General features: G+C 38.9%; 1 protein-coding gene across 2 annotated transcripts in view; it reads left to right on the forward strand.

Annotated features, from left to right (window-relative positions):
- MRC1 (mannose receptor C-type 1) overlaps window positions 1-22,571 on the forward strand; it is a 106,322-nt gene that overhangs the window by 9,503 nt on the left and 74,248 nt on the right. For both annotated transcript variants that reach the window (XM_084894453.1, XM_084894454.1), the window contains exons 2-5: window positions 5,447-5,848; window positions 9,918-10,091; window positions 15,093-15,257; window positions 22,382-22,495. In XM_084894453.1, coding sequence (XP_084750579.1) covers window positions 5,447-5,848; window positions 9,918-10,091; window positions 15,093-15,257; window positions 22,382-22,495 — 855 coding nt within the window. The remainder of the gene's footprint in view (window positions 1-5,446; window positions 5,849-9,917; window positions 10,092-15,092; window positions 15,258-22,381; window positions 22,496-22,571) is intronic.

The following is a 22,571-nucleotide window of genomic DNA, read 5'->3' on the forward strand; positions in this document are numbered from 1 at the left end:
GAACATAAAATGATAATTTTACATTTCCTTGTATTGTCTGGCAAAGGCAATATCAAACTTGCACTGCTTCCTAGTGTTAAAGATAAATACAGGAAACAAGAATAGATAAGTATGTTTTGAAATAGAAGCTTTCCATTTCCAAGTACTCCTTTTATAAGTACAAACATTTATAAATTGATCTTCAGTACAAATAAACTTTTGGGGGAAAACTAATATTAAATAGACTTCTAATCATTCATCAGTTATTAAATAAAATAATGTATCTGGGTTACTAGGGAACATGCTTCAGATTTAATAAAAACTCTTTCATTCATTCAACTATTACTTGTTGAGAGATGATTATACTCCAAAAAAGAGAGAATACAGTATTAAACCAGAAAGATGAAGTCTTTCTACTCTTGGAATTTATATTCCATCAGGGAGACCAGACAAAACATAAGTAAAAAAAATTAAAAAAAAAAAGAATATACTTTAAGATGGTTATGAATTACATAGGAAATAAAAGTAAAATTGGGACAGCCAGTTTGCTAAGGAGTGAACACGTGAGCTGGGACCTTACTAAGCATTCCAAGAAGTAGGAACTTGAGGTAGGAAGCTTCGAAAGTAGAAATGAGCCTGAGGTGTTGAGGAACAGAAAGGCCCTGTGGCGGGAGGTGGTGAAAGAGGTCAAGAGAGGGAGGCAATTAGGGCAGAGGGCAGTTCCGCTGGATCCGGCCCCTTCTAGTGAGCTGTGGTGTGGAGGCTGGTTATATTTTTCCTGTGCGCAGTAGTACAGTTTTCAAGGGTTTAAAATACTGGGACAATGGCGTTTAAAACAAAATCTCTTCCCCACCTAGGAAACCTCTCACAAAGGTAGAAGAAAAAGAAATCAATTTTATTACTGAATAAGCATCCCCATCCCAGGCAATCTGCTAAAGAGACTGCATAGACAGAAATCTAAGTACAGCTAAGTGGAAACGACTCATTGCATTAGTTTGTTTTGCCAATTGTTTGGCAATTTGGAGTCAGGTGATAAGTTAGATCAATCTGGGCAGTCGGGCATTATCTTTGACAATTCCATTTCAAAGACAAGAAGACCAGAGCAAGACCATGGTGGAGTGGTCTAGGGTAGTGGCAGTGGAGATAGAGGGAAAGACTGGATTAGAGGATATGGTTCTTAGTAGTCAGGGTTCTCCAGAGAAATAGAACTTGTGTGTGTGTGTGTGTGTGTGTGTGTGTGTGTGTGTGTGTGTGTTTATATCCTCCAAGAGACAGTTATTTTAAGCAGTTGGCTCATGCAATCATGGAGGCTGGCTATTCCAAAATCTACAGGGTAACATGCTAGAAAGTCAACAAAGAGGTGATATTTCAGTTTAAGTCCAAAGGCAGTCTAGAGGTTGAATTTCCTCTTCTTCAGGGATCTCAGTCAGTTTTCTCTAAAGGCCTTCAACTGATTGGATGAGACCTACCCACAGAATGGAGGATAATCTGCTTTACTCAAGCCCTATTGACTTAAATATTAACCTTATCTAAAAAGCAAAACAAAATAGAAAACAAACAAAAATATCTTAAAGGCAACATCTAGATGAGTTTGACCAAAAATTTGGGTACTGAGACCTAGCCAAGTTAACACATAAAATTAACGTATATAGTATATTTAGGGTAAAGCCGATAGAGTCTGCTTTTGTCGAAGAAAGTAAAGGAAAACTGAGAATCCAGGATTACGCCTAGGTTTTTGGCTTATGGACTGGGTGGATGAAGGTACCATTCATGAGAAAGAGAATATTGAATGTTTGTGAGTTAAAAACCATCATATTTAGATTAAAATTAGGATGAAACTACACATGAAAATTAAGTGCATGAAATAAAAGTCAAATAAGTATAAAAATCTCTGGAAGAAGAATACTGTTTCATAAAGAATTTCAAGCACCTTTTCATTAAATAGCTGATTATCAATTGGTTGGTTGACTGAATCTGAGTGGTTAATAAGTGTTGGGTGCTTGACAATACAGTCAAGTGACTGAAAGTATGAGGTGGAAGATATCTAGATGATGAGATGTTACTCTGAAAAGTGGAAGGTAAGTCTACGTAGGAAGACAATAGGTGTAATAGCAAACACAGAGTAAATTTAAAGATAGTTGAGTTTATAGATGTATATGACAAAATTTTCAGAATTTATTACCTTTTTAAATTAGAGGAGCCTAGATTTACATTTGCATGTAGTAATATTTTAAAAGAACCTTTTATTTTTCTGATTTTTTAGGTATTTTACTGTGAACAAAACACCATATTATTAAAAATTTAACTTTATTGCCAATGCAGAAAGATACTCATGTTGTCATGCTAGGACAGCAATTTTCAACTGATGTGCCTCAAGAATTTTTAAAAACATGCACTACCTGACTATGCAGTCAGGGGGCACTGACCTCTTTTGCCTTACATCGTCAAATAAAAAAAGGCCAAAGCCAGCACAATAGCCATCTGGGGTGAATGCCCTATCTTGAACCATATATATATATATATATATATATATATATATATATATATATACACACACATATATATATATATATGTGTGTGTGTGTGTGTGTGTGTGTGTCATATAACAGAGTTGCATCTTATTGGTCATGTCCCATAATAAGGTTGTATCTGATTGGTTAATTCTTGATATCAGTAATCCTTATATGTATATAATTCTAGGCACCTGATTTTTTTAAAAAAAATATATATTTTATTGATTTTTACAGAGAGGAAGGGAGAGAGACAGAGAACTAGAAACGTCAATGAGAGAGAAACATTGACCAGCTGCCTCCTGCACACCCCCTACTGGAGATGTGCCCGCAACTAACGTACATGCCCCTGACCAGAATCGAACCTGGGACCTTTCAGTCCGCAGACCAACGCTCTACCACTGAGCCAAACTGGTTTCGGTGGCACTTGATTTTTTAACATAAGTTACTCTGGAGTAAAAAGGGTAGCTCATTACTGTTATTATTATTATTCTATTTATTTTAAAATATATTTTTTTGATTTTTACAGGGAGGAAGAGAGAGAGAGAGTTATAATAGAAACATCAATGAGAGAGAAACATCCATCAGCTGCTTCCTGCACAGTCCCCACTGGGGATGAGCCCTTGACCCCAATTGAACCTGGGATCCTTGAGTCCGCAGGCCGACACTCTATCCACTGAGCCAAACCAGTTAGGGCTATTTTCCCTTTTTTTTGCAAATAAAAAATTATAACCAATTTTGTCAAACTGGCAAAAAAATACAATACATTTTTTGGTGTGCTGCAGAATTTTAGTTATTACTTTATGCATGACATGAGATGAAAAAGTTGAAAATCACTGTGCTAGGACATGGGCAACAACAAAATGATATCAAACCTGGGCAGGAGTTCAGCTTGATGGGAGGAGATTCAGCCTGGTATTGTACGGTGGGCTGACAGATGTCAGTTTTAAGGAAGACAACAGGAACAGCTGTTCTGAATTCATTTTTTGTTGAGCCCCCAAAATTACAAGAAATAAAACCAACAGAAATGAGGAACCCATCTCAGGAAGTAGCACTGAATTAGGAACCCAGAGGCAGGAGGTCTGTAACAAGTGTGGGTCAAGAACAGATAGAGGAGTGTGGCAGGAGAAACTAGTCTTTTGAGGCAAAGTTTGTGATAGGGTTTGAGTTGGTGGTTCAAGAACTGACCTCGCAGTGTAAGTGGTGCTGACCTCAGAGGAGTGTTGAGGCTAATAAATACGATATGGGTGACAAAGTGCTTTGTAAAGAGTGAAGGAATCTGCTAGTGGTACTATGATTACTATGTTAGTTTTTATGGCATGATTTGATTTAAAATAATGAATTCATTTAGTTAGCTCCTCAAGAATCCGTAATACTACCAGCTCATTTTGAAAGAACCATTTAAATAGAAGGAGTTTAGTAAAAAACTTCAGATATTTTCACAGGAATGGTACAGTGTGTAATTTTTATTTATGTCTCAAAATTAATATGGTGTCTTTCATTTGTCTATTCTTAAAAAAATAAACAACAAAAAAGAAGAACCTTTACATAAATTCATTTTTAAGGGGGAAAAAAACATGCTTACCAGACCTTTTTTATTTTTTATTTTTGGCAAGGGGAAGTTGAGTTTTGCCAACCAGCAGAAGTGTATTATAAGTATAAACCACCTATACATATTTATTTAAATTGTCAGCCCCAAATCATAAGTATAAAAAATAGATATTTTGAAAGTTAGTCTTATAAATATTACCTTAATAATTGATATAACAACATTTATTTAACCTGTGCTTTGCAAATTATTATATTTTTATTTATTTATTTATTTAAAAAATATGTTTATTGATTTCAGAGAAGAAGGCAGAGAGAGTGAGAGATAGAAACATCAATGAGAGAGAATCATTGATTGGCTGCCTCCTGCACTCCCCTGTACTGGGGATCGAGCCTGCAACCTGGGCATGTGCCCTGACCAGGAATCGAACCAGTAACTTCCTGGTTCATAGGTCAATGCTCAACCACTGAGCAACACCAGCCGGGCACAAATTATTATGCTTTTAAATACATTGTTGTATCTTTTCATTGTACATAGGTGAGGATGAGTATGCCAGTGAATCAAAGCTAAAATTGCACACAGACTCTAACTTATCTCTAGATGGTAGGTCTCTAAGTCACCCTGGAGAGGAAAACAAAAAAATTTCTCTAGTTACCCAGACCTAGGCTATGAGGAAGCCCTTAGTTCAAAAATTTGCTGGACTTAAAATGAAAGTAAATTTTCTAACATAAAATTATTTTTTTAAGTTACAAAAAACCTCCCTAATGTTATAATTAGAATAATTATGCATTAGTTTCATCTATCTCAAAGAGGGTAGGGGTGAGTCAGACTTCAAAATTCTATTTCAGAGTATACATGCATTTAACTTTATAGCTTATTGTATTCATATCCAGACTTTTTTCTCTGATGGGCATTATTTCTTTCCTTATTACCTACTGTTTATGCTCACTCCATTATAATTAGTATGCATTTAAGGCAGGCCTTTTCATAATGTTCCTTATAATGGATGCTTGCCAACAGCCATGTGCTCCCCCCACCCCAGCCTCTCTTTCCAGACTCAGGGATCCCCCACAGGTAGCTGAGCTGGCTCAGATTAGAGCCAAGTTCACCCTCTTCTTGTGACCATAAGTCTTTAAGGAAATCGAAATAGTGGGAACTTTTGACCTAAAATACTGTATTTGTCACATGTATCTATTTAAACATCTTTCTTTCTTTCTTTCTTTCTTTCTTTCTTTCTTTCTTTCTTTCTTTCTTTCTTTCTTTCTTCCTTCTTCTTCTTCTTCTTCCTCCTCCTCCTCCTCCTCCTCCTCCTCCTCCTCCTCCTCCTCCTCCTCCTCCTCCTCCTCCTCCTCCTCCTCCTCCTTCTTCTTCTTCTTCTTCTTCTTCTTCTTCTTCTTCTTCTTTACAGGTACAAGGCAGTTTTTAATATATAATGAAGATCACAAGCGCTGTGTGGAAGCAATAAGCCCCAGTGCAGTCCAAACAGCAGTTTGCAATCCAGACAACGAAGCACAGAAATTCCGATGGGTGTCAGAATCCCAGATTATGAGTATTGCCTTTAAATTATGCTTGGGGGTACCATCAAAAACGGATTGGGTTGCTATCACTCTCTATGCCTGCGACTCAAAAAGCGAATTTCAGAAATGGGAATGCAAAAATGACACACTTTTGGGGATTGAGGGAGAAGATTTATTTTTTAACTATGGCAATAGACAAGAAAAGAACGTCATGCTTTACCATGGATCCGGTGCATGGAGCAGATGGAAGATCTATGGGACCACAGGCAATTTATGTTCTAGAGGTTATGAAGGTAAGAAGCACATTTTTAAACCTTTTTATCAATTTTGTTTTCACCTTCTCAGTTGGAAACTAATTTAAGAATATAAGCATACTTTTGTTAAGTCTCTACTAGAAATATTGATGATTACCTATGTTTTTTGAACTAAGTTTGTGTTCTTGAGAACATGACGAATAAATTTGGTAAAAAGTCCTCAGTGACACTTTAGTTTTTTGTAATTAATGGAGAGACATTTTTGTAAACTTTAGCTAATATTTTAAAAACATTTTTTTTATTGATTTTTACAGAGAGAGGAAGGAGAGGGAGAAAGAAACATAGATGTGAGAGAGAATCATTGATCAGCTGCCTCCTGCATGCCCCCCACTGGGGATTGAGCCCGAAACCAGGGCATGTGCCCTGACCGGGAATCAAACCAGCAACTTTTTGGTGCCTGGGATGATGTCCAACCAACTGAGTCTCTCCAGCCAGGGCTAGGTAAGATTTCTTTTTGAACGATGGGTTACAATTTTTAGAAATGATTTTTTGACTGAAAGCCTTCCATTTGACATTATGCGGTTCTAGTGACAAACTAATTTAACAATGTTTATTTTCCTGGGGTTTAAGTTATCTTGAAGAAGTAACCCATGGAACAACGTTCTTTATCAAGTGAGTAAGATGAAATGAAATATTGGCATTGCTTGACAGTTTGGGTTTCAAAATGTTTCTGATTAGTCACATTATGCGTACTTACAGACTGCAGTAGTTTACAGAAGATTTGAAAAGCTGAGGAATTAACATGCAGCATATTTAGTCAGCTATTTTATAAAGTAGTAGCTCCCGTGGGGGCAGGAAATAATTTCATATGTAGTTTGCTCATTAAGCTCTTGAAGTTTAAATAAAAATCAGAGTATTTCATCTTCTCTTGGCCCAATGTCATTCTGGTGGCTGCACAGAAAAGACAAGACTAAACAAAAAATTTTTTAAAAAGAACTGGAAGCCCTTTAGAAGGTGTTAAACTACATTCCAAGTTTGGACACTCAGTTATCATGAAGGATTATCTAGAAGGGCCTCAAGATTAGAGAAAGCATTTGCCTTTTTTGGGACAAGAGAGTACCCATCTCCAAAACTCCTATGGTGCTGAGGCTTTGAAGTTGAATCTAACTATGGTCCCTAAGCAGGGTAGAGGAATTTAGATCATTAAGGTAATAATTTATCAGTTATTCTTCTATATAAAGAGGAGGGAGCATAAAAAATAAAGACTAGGAGGAGGGTTCAGAAAGAAGTTACCCCAAGACATTTATTGAACAGTGTATATGTTTAGAAATTACATAGTGACACCTATGTGTAGTATAATCTTTCAGGAGAAACTTGATGGAAAATTACAGGGCCGAATAAAGGTGAACTAGACTTGTCTGAGTCAAATTCCAGAGAAGACAATAGTCCTGACTGAGAGATTCAACACAACTTGGCTTGGTGCTAAGACATTGGACTTCTTATCTTATTTTAAAATACTAGAGGCCCGGTGCTTGAAATTCGTGCACCCTCTCCAATCTGTGACATCCCTCTCACAATCCAGGACTGCTGGCTCCCAAATGCTTGCCTGTTTGCCTTCCTGATTTTCCCTAATCACTTCTGCCTGCCAGCCTGATCACCCCCTAACCACTCCCTTGCCAGTCTGATTGGGCCTAACTTCTCCCTTGCCAGCCTGATTGCCCCTAATTGCCTTCCTCTGCTGTCCTGATAACCCCTAACTGCCCTTCCCTGAAGACCTGGTCATCCCTAACTGCCCTACCCTGCAGGCTGGTCACCACTAACTGCTCTCGCCTGCAGGCCTGGTCTCTCCTCCCCCCTTCCTCCCAAACTGCCTTCCCCTGCAGGACTGGGTTCCCCCCAACTGCCCTTCCTTGCAGACCCAGTCACCCCCAACTTTTCTGCTGGCCTAGTCACCCCTAACTGCCTCCTCTCCTGCAGGCTTGATTCCCCCCCCCACCCCAATTGCCTTCCCCTGCTGGCCTGGTCCCTCCCAACTGCCCTCCCTTGCTGGTCTGATCTCCCACAACTGCCCTCCCTTGTAGACCTGGTCCCTCCCAATTGCCCTTCCATGTTGGCCAGCTTGTGGTGGGCATCTTTGACCACATGGGGGCAGCCATCTTCTGTATTGGAGTGATGGTCAATTTGCATATTACTCTTTTATTAGACAGGATATCACTGAATTTCTGTAGCCCCATCCCTTAGCTGTTCTTATGTTTGCTTTGAGGAAAATATGCATAGGATTTTGGATAGTGGTTCTTGAACTTCAATCAGCTTAAGAATCATCTGAAAACCTTGCTGAAAATGTAGATTCCAAAGTCCCCTTCCCACCCAGATTCTAAGCTAGCATATTGGGGGAAGGGCCTAACAATATGTTGGGTTATTCTTAGGAACACCTAAATGGTTGGATGTAGATAGCCCAGTGATCACACTCTGTATGTTCTCCCACTGTCTCCCAGTGCTTAAGATATGCCTGGTAGACATATAGCCCTTCAGAGTGATCTTAGAATCTATTCATTGGAATATATATGACCACTGAAGATAATGTGGAGTGAATATATGTTGAGTTTCTAAAGAAAACTGGTATTATTTTAGAATAACAGTTATAATTGTAGACTTAGAAGGATCTCAGGGTTGACTAGAAGTTTGGACCACAAGAGGAAGAGTGAATTGACTGCAGTCACATGATTTGTCAGTGAGGTGGCTGGAGTGTAGTTTGGTTCTTTTGGCCTCATCAGAGGTTTGATAAGTAAGTCAAGTGAGTCTTGAAAAGACCATTCCTGATGGACATCTATAAATCCAGCACTAAAATTTCTAGGCTAATTTAGTGAACAGTACAACTATCTTGAGGTGGACTTCACAGGTTTTCTTCATATGAAGGAACAGGTACCCAGTGCTTAAGAGTGGCATAATTATTTTTGAAACTAGCATGTTCCTTATACAATGTGACTTGGAAAACTAGTCCTGTAATTTAGTGGGAAAAGGACTAAAGTCCAATTAGTTAATTGACAAAAAAGTAATCTTGAGGTATTTGAAAATATCCCTAGTTTTTAAGAAGTACTGGAGAAGTATGAGTAAAGGAGAAGGAAAGGAGGTAAAAAAACATATTTATTTTACTCTTAATATGTTAGGTGCTGTGCTATGTATTTTCTATATTTACATTATGTAAATTACTTTTAAGATGTCTTTCAAGGACTTTCTATAGTCATGAATCCACAAAACTTAACTAAGAAAAGTGTATGCTTACCTGGAACAAATTCTGAATATCATCTGGCAGAAAGAGGCTAAACACTTCAATGTAGAGGGTCAACGCCTAAAGGAAACCTCCCTATAAAGATAGAAACTTTGAATATACTGGAGAATTTAGTGAGATGAATGGTTTGGTTGTCAATGAAGATTTGAGCTTCTCTAATCCTTTTGGCTTAAACCAAACCGTAATGATCAATGGTTTTATATATATATTTTCAAATTTCCTATCTAGATGAATCCAGAGCTTCTTATTTTGATCTGTTTGAATTCAGTTTTTAAAAAGGAAATATTGATTATAAGTGGTGTCTAATGGTTTTGAGTGATGAGGGTTAGAGTTATGCTCAAACCCCTGCCCTTCCCATAGCCACTGCTGAGGAATGCAAGTGGAGGCTTGTCTTGGCGGAAAGCAACTGTAGGGGATTTCAGTATGAATTGTGTGCTTGGGTTATACAGCTATAAGATAATTTTCAAGCCAGAGATTTCATAATTCTCTGCTACCCACCATGAAGAAGGAGGAAAGGCAGAGATCAAAGCTGGTGTCAATTGAGCTGGCTACTTTTGACTTGCAAGAGGAAAGAGGAAAATTGTTCCAAAAGACAGAAGAAATGAAGTGGTGGTAGAGTTACTTCTAACTAAAGACTATTATACTTACCCAGCAAAGGCTGGGGTAGAGAGAGAAGAGAAATTAAAGGGAATCCCTTCCATGGGGACACCAAGTGTGATCAGAAGAGTAAGACCAGTGTTTTGGAATGCTTCTTATTGAAGAGTCAATGTTCAGAAGCATCACTTATATTCTAAGTGCAAATCAATATGTTTCTTTTAGCCATGTACACACTAATGGGCAATGCAAATGGAGCGACCTGTGTATTTCCGTTCAAGTTTAAAGAAAAGTGGTATGCGGATTGCACAAAAGATGGATCATCACATGGATGGCTCTGGTGTGCAACCACTGCCGATTATGACACAGATAAGCTATTTGGATATTGTCCACTGAAATGTAAGTAATTTTATTATCAAGAAAAGTTTTTCACATTTAGTATTGCAGTGTAGTGATAACATCTTGAATTTATCTAGGAACATTTTCCCCCAAGGTTATTTCACATTAATTATTGCCTCGTGTCCTTCCACAAACCATTAGAGATGTCATTGTCCCACTTTATAATGGAGAAAGTGCCCCGCCAGCCGAAGACTAGAACACAGATCTTTTGACTCTCAGCCCTGGACTGTATCCAATAACTCCTTTATTTTAATCAACTATTTTTCTTCAACATCTGCTTTTACTGTCAGTAATTTTCTAATACTTTAGAGCAAATTACACTGAGTGGCCAGATCATATGATCTCTAATTGAAGAGTCAATATTATATAAACATTAGAGGCTTGGTGCATGAATTTGTGCATGGGTGGGGTCTGGCCAGCCTGGCCAGGAGGAGGGAACATGGGCGGTTGGCCAGCCTGCCTGCTGATTGTACTCCTGGTCAAGGGGACAATTTACATATTAGCTTTTTATTATGTAGGATATACACTGAGTGGCCAGATTATTATGTGTTCAGAGATCATAATAATCTGGCCACTCAGTGTGTGTTGCATATAATTCAATATATACTTAATAGTAGAGGTAAACATGCCATTCCTCAAACTTTCATTGATGCACCCATATTAAACGTAGATTAAAAACAGAATGTAAACCATGTCAGAAGCATGTGATTTGATGAAAAGAGACAGAGAGCTATGAAGAGCTCCTGAATTTTGTATGAAGGTAATGGAAAGAGCTTCTTCACTGTGAAAAAAGGTAGTAATGATACTCTTCTTAAAGAGTATTTAACACAGTAATGAATCAAATGAAAGTGTTTTTAAAATGAAAATTTACATAGTATTGCAGAAATGCAAAATTGGAAAGGGAACAGAGCGTAAGAATTCTTGGTGTTCTTTCCACACTCAAGAATCTATAGAGTGCAGCAGGGTTGGGGTGGGGTGCAGGGGAGAATTGTATTTGGAGGCAGGGATGGGGTTGAAGAAGAAGGAAAAGCATATGTTCTTTTGTTTTACTTCCCTAGCACCCCACATCCTCCTCCTGCTGCCCCTTTCCAGTTTTTCCTCCTAAACCTCCTACCCTCTGACCTCTTGCTAATACAGACTTTATGGATCAGAGCAGCTCCTGGTTTCTGCTACTACCCAGAATTCTCTCTACTGCCATCCTGTAAAGGGGTGGGTACAGGGGAAGAACATCAGATGTGGTCTGGGATGGGTGTGAGGCCATCTGAGCTGAAATAGCATTACTTACAACTCAGCTTTTGGGATCACACATCCACACACAATCACATTATTCCAAGCATTACTGTACAATAGCCCAATTTATAAAAAAAAAAAAATATTTTCAGTTTGTCAAGTGAAAGCCAGAGTTTCAAAAATTGTACTTATTTATCTGTTTTGATTTACAGTCCCTAAATATCTCATTAAAAATAAATTTAATTTGTCAACTCCCGTATTGTAATTCTCTTCTGTGTTTGGTCCCTCTGTTCTGGGTGAAGCCCAAACAAAACTCACAGGCATCCCATGCATAATGACACTGCTCTCTCATTCTTGAGTGAGGTAAATGTATTCATCTCTCTCTTTTTCTCTCTTTTTCCAAAGTAGTTTTTTATTGATTTTTTAGAGAGACAGAGGAAGATGGAGAGAGATAGAAACTTCAATCTGCTGCCTCCTGCATGGCCCCCAGTAGGGATGAAGCCTGCAACCTGCGCTATGTGCTCTGACCAGGAATCTAACAGGCGGCCTGTTGGTTCATGGATCAACACAACCACAGAATCACACTAGACCAGCGTATTCCCCTCTCTTATGAGCAACCTTTAAAGGTTTAATTAACATGGAAGGTTTATAGGTGTCTGATTTCTGTATTAGAAATCTCCTTGTCTGAATGCAAAAATTGAGCTGTATTTTCCTTAATATAAAGCAATCCTTGTTTTTCAGTGATTGAGGAGTGTCTTTCTCCTTTACTGTAAGAATGGCATTTTCTAAATGTCTTATTATTGAGTCTCTTAGGGGTATGGATTTCATGGATCCAACTATAGCATCCTGCACCTAAGTGGTACTGGCAAAGAGGTTGTTGGGTGCAAGTATGATTTAGTCATTTAATGGAGGAGAAATGGCCAGTCACTAATCACAAAGAAAACTCACCACCTAGAATAGATGTGTGTTGGAGGCATATCCTGAGTATGTTCTAAAATACACTTTAAGTCCTCTTACTTGTAACTTATGTCTCCCAAACCAGATTATTTTTTTCCTATAAATGTAAAAAAGCTATAGAAAATAAAAAAATTATTGATTTTCAATATACGTTAAAAATCTAAAGTAAATTTTATACATTTCATGCCTTTTAAAAAAAGGGCTTTTCAAATTTCCTAACCAATTTCATTTCCTTGCTTTGTGTTCCTTTTAAAAAAACATTATGTTTTATATTAATCTTAAAACCAATAAATTCAATACAGGAAAATGAAACTTGTTGACCTAGTTATAGTTGATATATATCTTTTGTATTGTTCATTGTAATGTTTAAACACTCATTTTCAAATATTATGAGAACAGAAAAAGAAAAAAGATTCCTTTCTCTCAATTCTTCATAGCTTTCAACTTTAGCTTTCCAGGCCAGTTGTACTCTTTTACTGTGAGAATTTGAAGAATTGGGGGAGATGTATAGTCAGCAAACCTATACATTCAGTGACAGATAGATTTTAATCCTTGATTTAAAATGTAATATACTCTTTCTTTAAATGAAAAGTCAAATTGCATTTTCTTCTTTGGTCACTTATATCCCTTTTCTCCATTCCTGGATAAGAAAATAATTCCCTCTTTTATTTGATATGTCACATTTCTTTACTATATTATAAACAAAACCTCTAGTTTCTAAAAATATTTATTTAAAACATTTCCATCTTCAAATAAACTTCAATCTCATTTGAATGATCTCATGTGGAAAATAATCCATTTGGACATTTAAAATAATAAGGCCTCACACTGTGCTAATTTAAGTTTAATGTCACTAATTCAAACTTATTTTTAACATAAATATATGTATTGATTTTATACTTAAAGCATTTTAGAAATTTCTATACTGTTGCCTGACTGAAATTTTGATTTGCTTTTCTTCCTCTTTGGTGTACCACGGGACCACAGGTTTCATATCATAGTCTGTGGTCATGCATGATAAAGGTCACTTCCTGCCCAGAGAAAGAATTACAGCAGCACAGGCAATGTGCTTATGGAAAACTGCCTAGTTTCTTAGCAAATTGAATCCTTCTCAGATAATTTGAGAAGTTACATAATTCTCTCTCACTTCCTTGCAAATAAATGAAAATATTATTACTCTGCATGACTTGTAAGTAGAATTTTATATTATTAAAAAGAGAAATTTCCATAACATGAAGCACACAAAATATTTCACTTGTTGACTAATTTTCCAAATGTAAGTAAAAGGCTACATGTTAAATTTATCTACCTATATTATTGGCCTTTCATATAATATAACCAAGTTTATAGAATACATTGGAAATTATAAAATAAGAAAAATAAGCTAAATATTTTTTACTCTGAGGGAAGAAAAATTAACCAGCGTCTACTGTTGCTAGGAGCTACCTTTACTGACTGTATTCTAGAGACGAGGAAGTAAGATTCCAAAAGTTAACCCTGTAACTTAGGTCAAACCACTGGTGAATGACAGGGCAGCAAGAGAGTATAGGATCTATGTAGTTCACGACCTTCCCTTAAAAAAAAAAAAAAAAAAGCCCATGCCTTTGTGATTTCAGAGAGGAAGGGAGAGAGAGAGATAGAAACATCAATGATGACAATCATTGATCGGCTGCTTTCTGCAGGCCTCCTATTGGGGATCAAGACGGCAACCTGGGCATGTGATCTGATTGGGAATCAAACTGCAAACTCTTGGTTCATAGATCGATGCTCAACCACTGAGCCACGCCAGCCGGCCACAACCTTCCCTTTGATGCCTTTGGTCTAAAATGACCAAACTAGCTGAAACTGGTTTGGCTCAGTGGATAGACCGTCAGCCTGCAGACTGAAAGGTCCCAGGTTCGATTCTGGTCAAGGGCATGTACCTTGGTTGCAGGCACAACCCCAGTTGTGCAGGAGGCAGCTGGTCGATGTTTCTCTCATCATCGATGTTTCTTTTCTTTCTTTCTTTTCTTTTCTTTCCTTTTCTTTTCTTTTCTTTTCTTTTCTTTTCTTTTCTTTTCTTTTCTTTTCTTTCTTTTTTTTTTTTTTTAAATATATTTTATTGATTTTGTACAGAGAGGAAGGGAGAGAGATACAGAGTTAGAAACATCAATGAGAGAGAGTCATTGATCAGCTGCTTCTTGCACACCCCCTACTGGGGATATGTTCACAACCAAGGAACATGCCCTTGACCGGAATCAAACCTGGGACCCTTCAGTCCCCAAGCCGATACTCTATCCATTGAGCCAAACCGGTTTCGGCTCATCATCGATGTTTCTAGCTCTCTATCCCTCTCCCTTCCTTCTGTAAAAAAATCAATAAAATATATTAAAAATAAAATAAAATGACCAAACTAGAATGTGCAGGCAATATATTCACTTGCTGAGAGAAGACATATACTTATTTTCTCTTCTCTCTTTACATTTTTTTTAGATTAAGGAAGTTGGGATGGCGTCTCTATTCTTAGTTTTTGCAATTGCCTCACTTCCCAGTTCATCTGATCCCACACGTGCCAATAGAAAAATAGGGAGAGAATGCCCTCCTTTTTTAATTTAGGCGCATACAAAGGATGGAATGTGGGTTTAGCTTTTGAAAACTGCCCCTCTTCATTTTAAGAACAAAGAAAATATCATAGGCACTTTAAAAATAAGTTTTAAAAAAAGGAAAAGAAATATAAGGCTTGAGGCAGTAATGCGTTGAGGATTTTTAAAAAATATTGTTCCATGAAAATCTTTTCTAGACATAACAGCCAATTTCATTTGACTTCTTTTGCAGTTGAGGGCAGTGAAAACTTATGGAACAAAGATCCACTCACTGGCGTTTCCTACCAGATAAACTCCAAATCTGCTCTAACTTGGCACCAAGCATGGAAGAGCTGCCAACAACAGAGTGCCGAACTCTTGAGCATCACAGAAATACATGAGCAAACATACATGACAGGTAATGGCACGAAAAGAGAAATTTGTAAGTAAAGATCGTGGTTATTTTCTTTTGGTACAGCTTAACTTAAAAGCAGACAACACAGTTGACTGTAGACATCATAATAGAATCAGTCCCTAAGCAGATGGTATGACAAATTTGCCTCTTGAAAACACTCTTGGAGGCCAAATAGGTTTGTTGTCAGGAGTCAGCTTTGTTCTATCAGTTGTGACAGAACCTGTGCTAATAAGGGCTCTGGGTGTTCATCTCGGCTTATAGTAGATGATGCCACAATTAATTAGTGATGTGATGTTTGGGCATAAGGCATGGATACCATGCTGTTCAAATACTGAAGGTCTAACCTGAAGCCAAAGATCTTCCATTAGCATCACAGAGCTCACAACGTTAAGTGCAGTGCTGCCACCACAAGCAGGGCTCGCCAAGAGCTGCTCGGAAACGGAGCCCTCCCTGTCTCCCCTTTCTGGAACTCCCCGACTCTCTCAGGCAGTGGTCCTCAACCTTCCTGATGCTGTGACCCTTTAATACAGTTCCTCATGTGGTGGTGACCCCCAACCATAAAATTATTTTCGTTGCTACTTCATAACTGTAATTTTGTTACTGTTAATGAATCATAATGTAAATATCTGTGTTTTCCGGTGGTCTTAGGCTCTACAGCAGCAGTTCTCTACAATCACAACTCATAGGTTAGAACTGCTAGCAGGGTCCCCTAAGACCATCGGAAAACACAGATATTTACATGAGGAACTGTATTAAAGGGTCATGGCATCGGAAAGGTTGAGAACCACTGCTCTAATGGCTTGCAGGACTTAATGACACTCTTTCCATGATGTGGTGTTTGTTTTTAAAGGTTCTGTTCTTGTGAAGATTAAAAAGGCCAATGTTTGCTTGAAATGAAAGAATTTGTTGGAGTTTCGACACTCCCTTTGGGAACAGAGAGATTAGGACCAGAAATGAGTGTGAGAGAAAAGCATCCCAATTCCTTGCTCCCGATACCTGCCCTCTCCCCAGTTTATCCTGACTTTGTTATTAGACTAAAATAGAGTGTGCCCCAAAATGTCTACACACACTTGGAATAATTATAAAGGCAGTGTTTGCTAAAATAGATATAATTTTCAAACTTGAGCTATAAGCTGTTAAAGGGTGCATACACTTTTGGGGGACACCTGTATATCTCTAATCCTGTGACTTCTATGTTTGAAAAAACCTTAGTGGCTTCTCCTTTCCTATCAAATAAGTCACCAAACACCTTTGCCTGACATTCAGTGGCTGTCATTTGCCCACTGACTACCGTTCTCCTTCATGCATTTCTTAGCCTTGATAAAGGAAAGTTTTGGATTCCTTATCCATGTGCCATACTTTCTCATGTCCACATCTTCCCCCAGGCCATTTATTGTACCTAGAATTTCACAAACTTTATACAGTTGAAGCCCAGTGCTTCTCCATTTCCATCTACATGTCTCTCATTTGTTTACTACTTTTATAACAGTAGTTACATACATGACCTGCTACCCCTACAAAGGTGTAAATACATTAGTTTGGTATTTTTATTCATTCATTCAACAAGATGGCTGGTATCTGTGGGAAAGGCATCATGCTGGTCCTGGTGACACAGTGGTGACCAAAGCCAGACATGTGCTGTCCATCCGGAGCTAAAAGTCCAAAGGGGAAAACACTCACAAGCAAGAAAACCAACCAACAAATAAATGCAAATTATAGTTAAGTGCCATCGAGAAAACAAACTGAAGGCTGTGTGGAGAATGGCTTATGCAGGTAAATGGCTGAAAATGAGGAATGTCTCGTGAATATTTTTGCCCCCACCCCAAAGGGCATCACACAGAAGCTTTCCAGGGCAAGAGTTTCCAAGAATGTCTGCTGACTGACAAATGATGAAACAGCACAGTCAGAATAAGTATTTAGCAATCAGCCTCATATTTGGACAAACGGTCAATTTATGGCAAGAGGGCAGTAAGAGGGAGAGTTCCTGAATGCCAAGTTGCTTATTTATCACCAAAACGTTGTTAAAGTGAAGGTGCCTTGTGCAAGTCTAGAGATTTTAGATCACTAGGTGTGATGTGGGCCAGGAATTTGCATATTATTAGCCTTCCAGAATACCACACTACGTTAGTACCTACTGTGTCAGCAGTGCCTACAATTCCATCTGATGGATCACCAGGCAGCAGAGTGGAAGGCTAAAGAGCATGGACTGGAGCCAGCTGGCCTGGGTGCAGCTCTGTGAAGCTGTGCTACTGATTGAAGTTACAGGCTGGGACCTTGGTTCTTCTCATCAATGCAGAAAAAATTAAAAAAAATTTTTTTTTTTTATTGATTTCAGAGAGGAAGGGAGAGGAAGAGAGAGATAGAAACATCAATAATGAGAGAGAATCATTGATCTGCTGCCTCCTGTATGCCCCCCACTGGGGATCAAGCTTGCAACTCAGGCATATGCCCTTGATAGGAATCAAACCTGGGACCCTTCAGTCCATAGGCTGATGCTCTATCCACTGAGCAAACTGGCTAGGGCCATAAAACATTTTTAAGATCAATAAAAATGAAAGTAAAGCGAAGTGGGATTTATTGGAGATATACTCCAAGCGAGGCGCAAGCCAGTGGAGAGAGACAATGGCCCCGAAATCCTGGGTTATATGGTTTAAATGAGAAATTTTCTGGGTGGAGACTTTCATTTGTATTCAAGGATGATTGACAGAAAAGGGTTGCATAAGTCTATTTCTTCTGGGCATGCCCTTATCCATAATGCATACAAAAAACCCCATGGGGTGGAGGGTCAAAACCGCAATGAAAATTTTATTGTAATTAGTTCAGAGCCGTAGTAAGGTTGCATTGAAGTCGTGTCCTTTGCCTCTGAGCTTGCACCAAGAACCGGCTGGTTCTGGGCCTGCCTGCTGGCGCTCTGCTGGCTTTTCAGGACCCCAAGGCCCCGCGCTCAGGTCTAACTTCCGACCTAACAGTTGGGGAACCTTGGTGAGACCCCCTGAGACTTCTATGCCTCCGTGAGTTAATTTGTTGAAGGGGAGAGTTAGAGCAGGTTCTCAGCTTTACCTCATTCCTAGGATTTCACTTTCTCTGACTCTTTTCAGATGATACTTTTCATCAACCAGAACACACCTCTCCCATAAGTAATTCATTTTTAATTGAATTTGAAGATATTTATTGCATTTTTGTTTTGGTGGAAATTATGACAACACATTTATTTAGCACAACCTTGTGAAATACACAAACAAAATGTAGCTGGGTAAGAAATATTTATCTATTCCTAGTCCATTTTTCAGTACTGTATGATGGACTGTTCTACTGTAATGCAGTATTTCTTGCAATCCTTGAGCACCAAGGTTAACATTTATTAAGTTTCTCCTTTCAGTCTAGGCAGCAACTCCCCATTTCCTTTCAGTTATTATTTCGGAGATTGGTGATAGAAAAGCAACCTGACCTCGCAGTGTGCATTCATAAACTCAGAGATGAGACTATGCCTCAGGCTGCCCAGTAATTCTGTTTGGGATTGGAGTTTTGGGTCTCTCTAATATTGGCACAAAGTATCAGGGTGATTAATATTTACAGCCATGTATAAAAATAAGAAGGAGAATAAAGCACAGAAAGAGACAAAATTAAACTCATGTAGATGATTAAGGAAGAGAAAAGATTTGAGACAATTCTGGTGTTATTTGTGCACACTTGCAAGAGAGAGAAAAACCTATCAGAGTTGAAATGGTTTCCATTGGCTGTTTGTTTATTTTTTAATTTTAAGGAATTTGTTTTGGGGTTGTGTTATCTTGACTCTTTCAAGTTTTACTTGTTTCCTGGCTTTTGGGAAGCCAGAGGGCAGGACACAGATTACTTTCTAACTGTCTTCCCCGTTACACAGAGGAAAGCGATGATGTTGGCAGGACAACAGCTCTGCCCAACTCCAGGCCCGTTCCCGGTGCCTGGCCCCACTGTCAGGCTCCAGCGGCAGGAAATGCTTCCCTAATCAATGGGGGAAATTGTTGTGTCCCTCAGAGACCAAACAAGCTCGGAGAGATTGAGAGGCTGAGTTCAGCTCAGATTCTTAAATCTTACCCAATCCTCTAGAATTTTAGTCAGCATATTTTCAACATTTCCGGCTTTTCTCAAAATCAACAATATCATGCATAAGTGTGTGTGTGTGTGTGGGGGGGGTGGTTGGGAGGTGGTGGGGTAGGGAAGGGGAGGGAGAGGGAGAGCCTGATGAAGAATTAAAAAACAAACAAGCAGATTTTTTTTCCCTTGGAGGGGAGATATTCATGATATTTGGTATTTACTGGGATAGATCAGGGAAGAATCTAAAAAATAATGGTGTAAATGGCGATTTTGATCTACTCCATTTTGGGAAACATGCCACTAAAATGAAAAACAGAAAACAAAAAATTAGGGATTTTTTGGGCGGAGACTTTCATTTGCATGAAAATCCCCCCCCACCCCCCACCCCAATAGTTATACTTTTAAGATTTCTTTTATGTGAGGATTTTTGGAGTAAATATTATTTTTTAAAAGTGTGTAAACTCACCTGGTCAGTGTTGCTCAATGGTTGAACATCAACCTATGAACCAGGAAGTCACAGCTCTATTCCCGGTCAGGGCACATGCCCAGGTTGCAGGCTAGATCCCCAGTATAGGGCCTGCAGGAGGCAGCTGATTGATGATTCTCTCTCATCATTGATGTTTCTCTCTCTCTCTCCCTCTCCCTTCCTTTCTCTGAAATTAATAAAAAATATTTTTAAAAAGTGTAAGCCCATTTTATGATTCTGAGATCAAATGACCTGTCATTTATTGAGCAGCTACCGTGTGGCAGACATGTGACTTTATTTCTACAGCTCACACCCACCTCCTCAATGAATATGATTGTCCTCAGCTCTGTAGATGAGATAACAGACTAGGAATAGAAACGATATACTTGCCTAATGTCTTGTGTTGAGAAAGTGGCTGAATTGGAATTCAGTGCTGTCTTTCCATTTCACTCTGCCTGGGTCTCACTAACAAACAGCAATCAAGGACCTGGTGGTCCTCAAAGCACTCAATAAAATCCTTAATTATATGTCAACACTCCTCACTCCAGTAAATTTATTCTAAACTGACAATCTGAATGCACAGTATCTGCAGTGCTAACTGCTTCTGCTCAAGCAGCCCATTCTTACATCACTCACCGTCCTTTCATCATTCCCACTTCTGTTTCTAACCTCAAAAATGTTGGCACACTGCATTTAATCCTCAATTCCTGAATCAGAATGATAACTACATTTGTGCATGTTAGGATTTACAGAACTGAAAGAAAATATAGGAAGTGAAATTTGGCTTGTTGCTCTGATTGTTTTTGCCAGCTTCCGTTGTTGCTGGCTGAAAAAGAAATTGGACTTCAATATAGAAAAAAATTGCCAATGTAATATTGGACATTCATGCTTCCTCTGTTATAACTAAGTTCAAAAGTAGGTATAGAACTATTTCAAATGATATTGTACATTCAGAAAAATTAATGATCAAAATGTGTAGCATGTGGAATTAATGCTTTCTATAGTAATGCCATAGAAAATAATATCATAGTAAAAAAACTTGGTCTCATAAAATCACAGAAGCACATCAGAGAAAAAAGGGTGGCTGATGCTCATCGGCTTTAAGTGATATATTTGACACAAAGTTTGAGTTTTGTTTCGAAATCACACTTTTTGCCAAACTGACTTTCACATGGAATAATAATAATAATAATAATAATAATTATAAAGATAGCAGTAGCTTACATTTTTTGGGCACATACTGTGTGTCAGGTCTTGTTTTAATACTTAAATTTAATTCTTTAAAACAAGCCTAGAAGTGTTACAGGATAGGAGAGGGCGTTTTCTCCCCCAGTTAGTGCTCATGGAAATGGGGTTTTTGGGGTGCCACTGGAATAAGCTTTTCTGGAGGCCCCCATAGGAGGATGATATACAGTAGAAAGCTTTCTTTCTATGGAATTACACCCCTGGGCTTCCAAAGTCCCACTTCCTTTTGCCCAGTCATTGAAGAAGTGAAGCTGGGCTTTGGCAGAGCTAAAATCAGAACCCTTGTCCAGAGTTTCCTTCCCGGGTCTGCACAGTCCGATCCAGCATCAGGCTAGAGTACTCTGTATTTCCCCACTGCAGACCATCAGCCCATTGCAGGTGGGCACACAGGAAAGCATGGCTGTGGAGGAAACACAGGCAAATGCGAGGAAGCCAGGAGTGAGCCAAGAGCATAAGAGCAACAAGAGAGAGAATTCCCTTGTTTAAAAGATTGTGTTCCCAAATTTTTCCATGCTTGCAGTGGCCACTACCCATTCTGGCCAACCATCTCTGTCCCAGATGTGATTGACAGGAAAGTACCTTTTCTGTGTCACACCAAGTTTTCTCGGCATGTGTCTATTTTTCCTTTTTTTGGAACCCTTCCCCATTGTTTGTAAGGAATAGAAGGGCTGTTCCCTGGTGAGTGCAAAGCTGAGGCTTCCTGGTGAAGTTGCCCAAATGACATGCCCAGAATGAATGTCTGGCCTTCCTATTCTGCTCCTTTCCTATCCTATATAATAAAAGCCTAATATGTCTGGTGGTCTGGCCATCTGTTCAACCAATCAAAGCATAGTATGCTAATGATATGCTAAGGCGACAAAACCACTTGTGATGATGTGCACTGACCTCCAAGGAACAGATGCTCTGACCAATAGGTTAGCTTGCTGCTGGGGTCCGGCCAGTTGGAACTCAGTGAGATGGCCAGGCATGCCCTGAGCCTTCCCTCAGTCCCTCTCTGGCTGGCCAACCTCCCTCGTTCCTCCCTGGCCCTGATTGTACACTGGTGGATTCCCTCAGCCTGGCCTGTGCCCTCTGACAATCCAGGACCCTTCAGATGATGTCAGAGAGCAGGTTTCGGCCTGATCCCACAGGCCAGGCTGAAGGACCTCACTGGTACATGAATTCATGCACTGGGCCTCCAGTTATTAATAACTAGCTAATTACAGCAGTATTGAGATATCTATAGCAGATGAGGAATGTCAAAGAATGAATATATCCCTTAAAGAGTGCTTACTTCTGAATTTAATTTCACTGTCTTTTCTGAATGTGAGTTTTGTTTCTGTTTTTGCTTTTTGTTGTATAGGATTAACCAATTCCTTGACTTCAGGACTCTGGATTGGACTTAACAGTCTGGGTTTGAACAGTGGATGGCAATGGAGTGGTGGCAGTCCATTCCGCTATTTGAACTGGTTACCAGGTAGGGTAAAGCTTGTCTGTGGTTGAATTCATCTAAACTTAATTTTTCTTGATACCATTGGGACTTTCCATCATCT

Source organism: Pipistrellus hanaki (genome assembly GCF_964339955.1).
Source record: "Pipistrellus hanaki genome assembly, chromosome: 1".
Classification (NCBI taxonomy): Eukaryota; Metazoa; Chordata; class Mammalia; order Chiroptera; family Vespertilionidae; genus Pipistrellus; species Pipistrellus hanaki.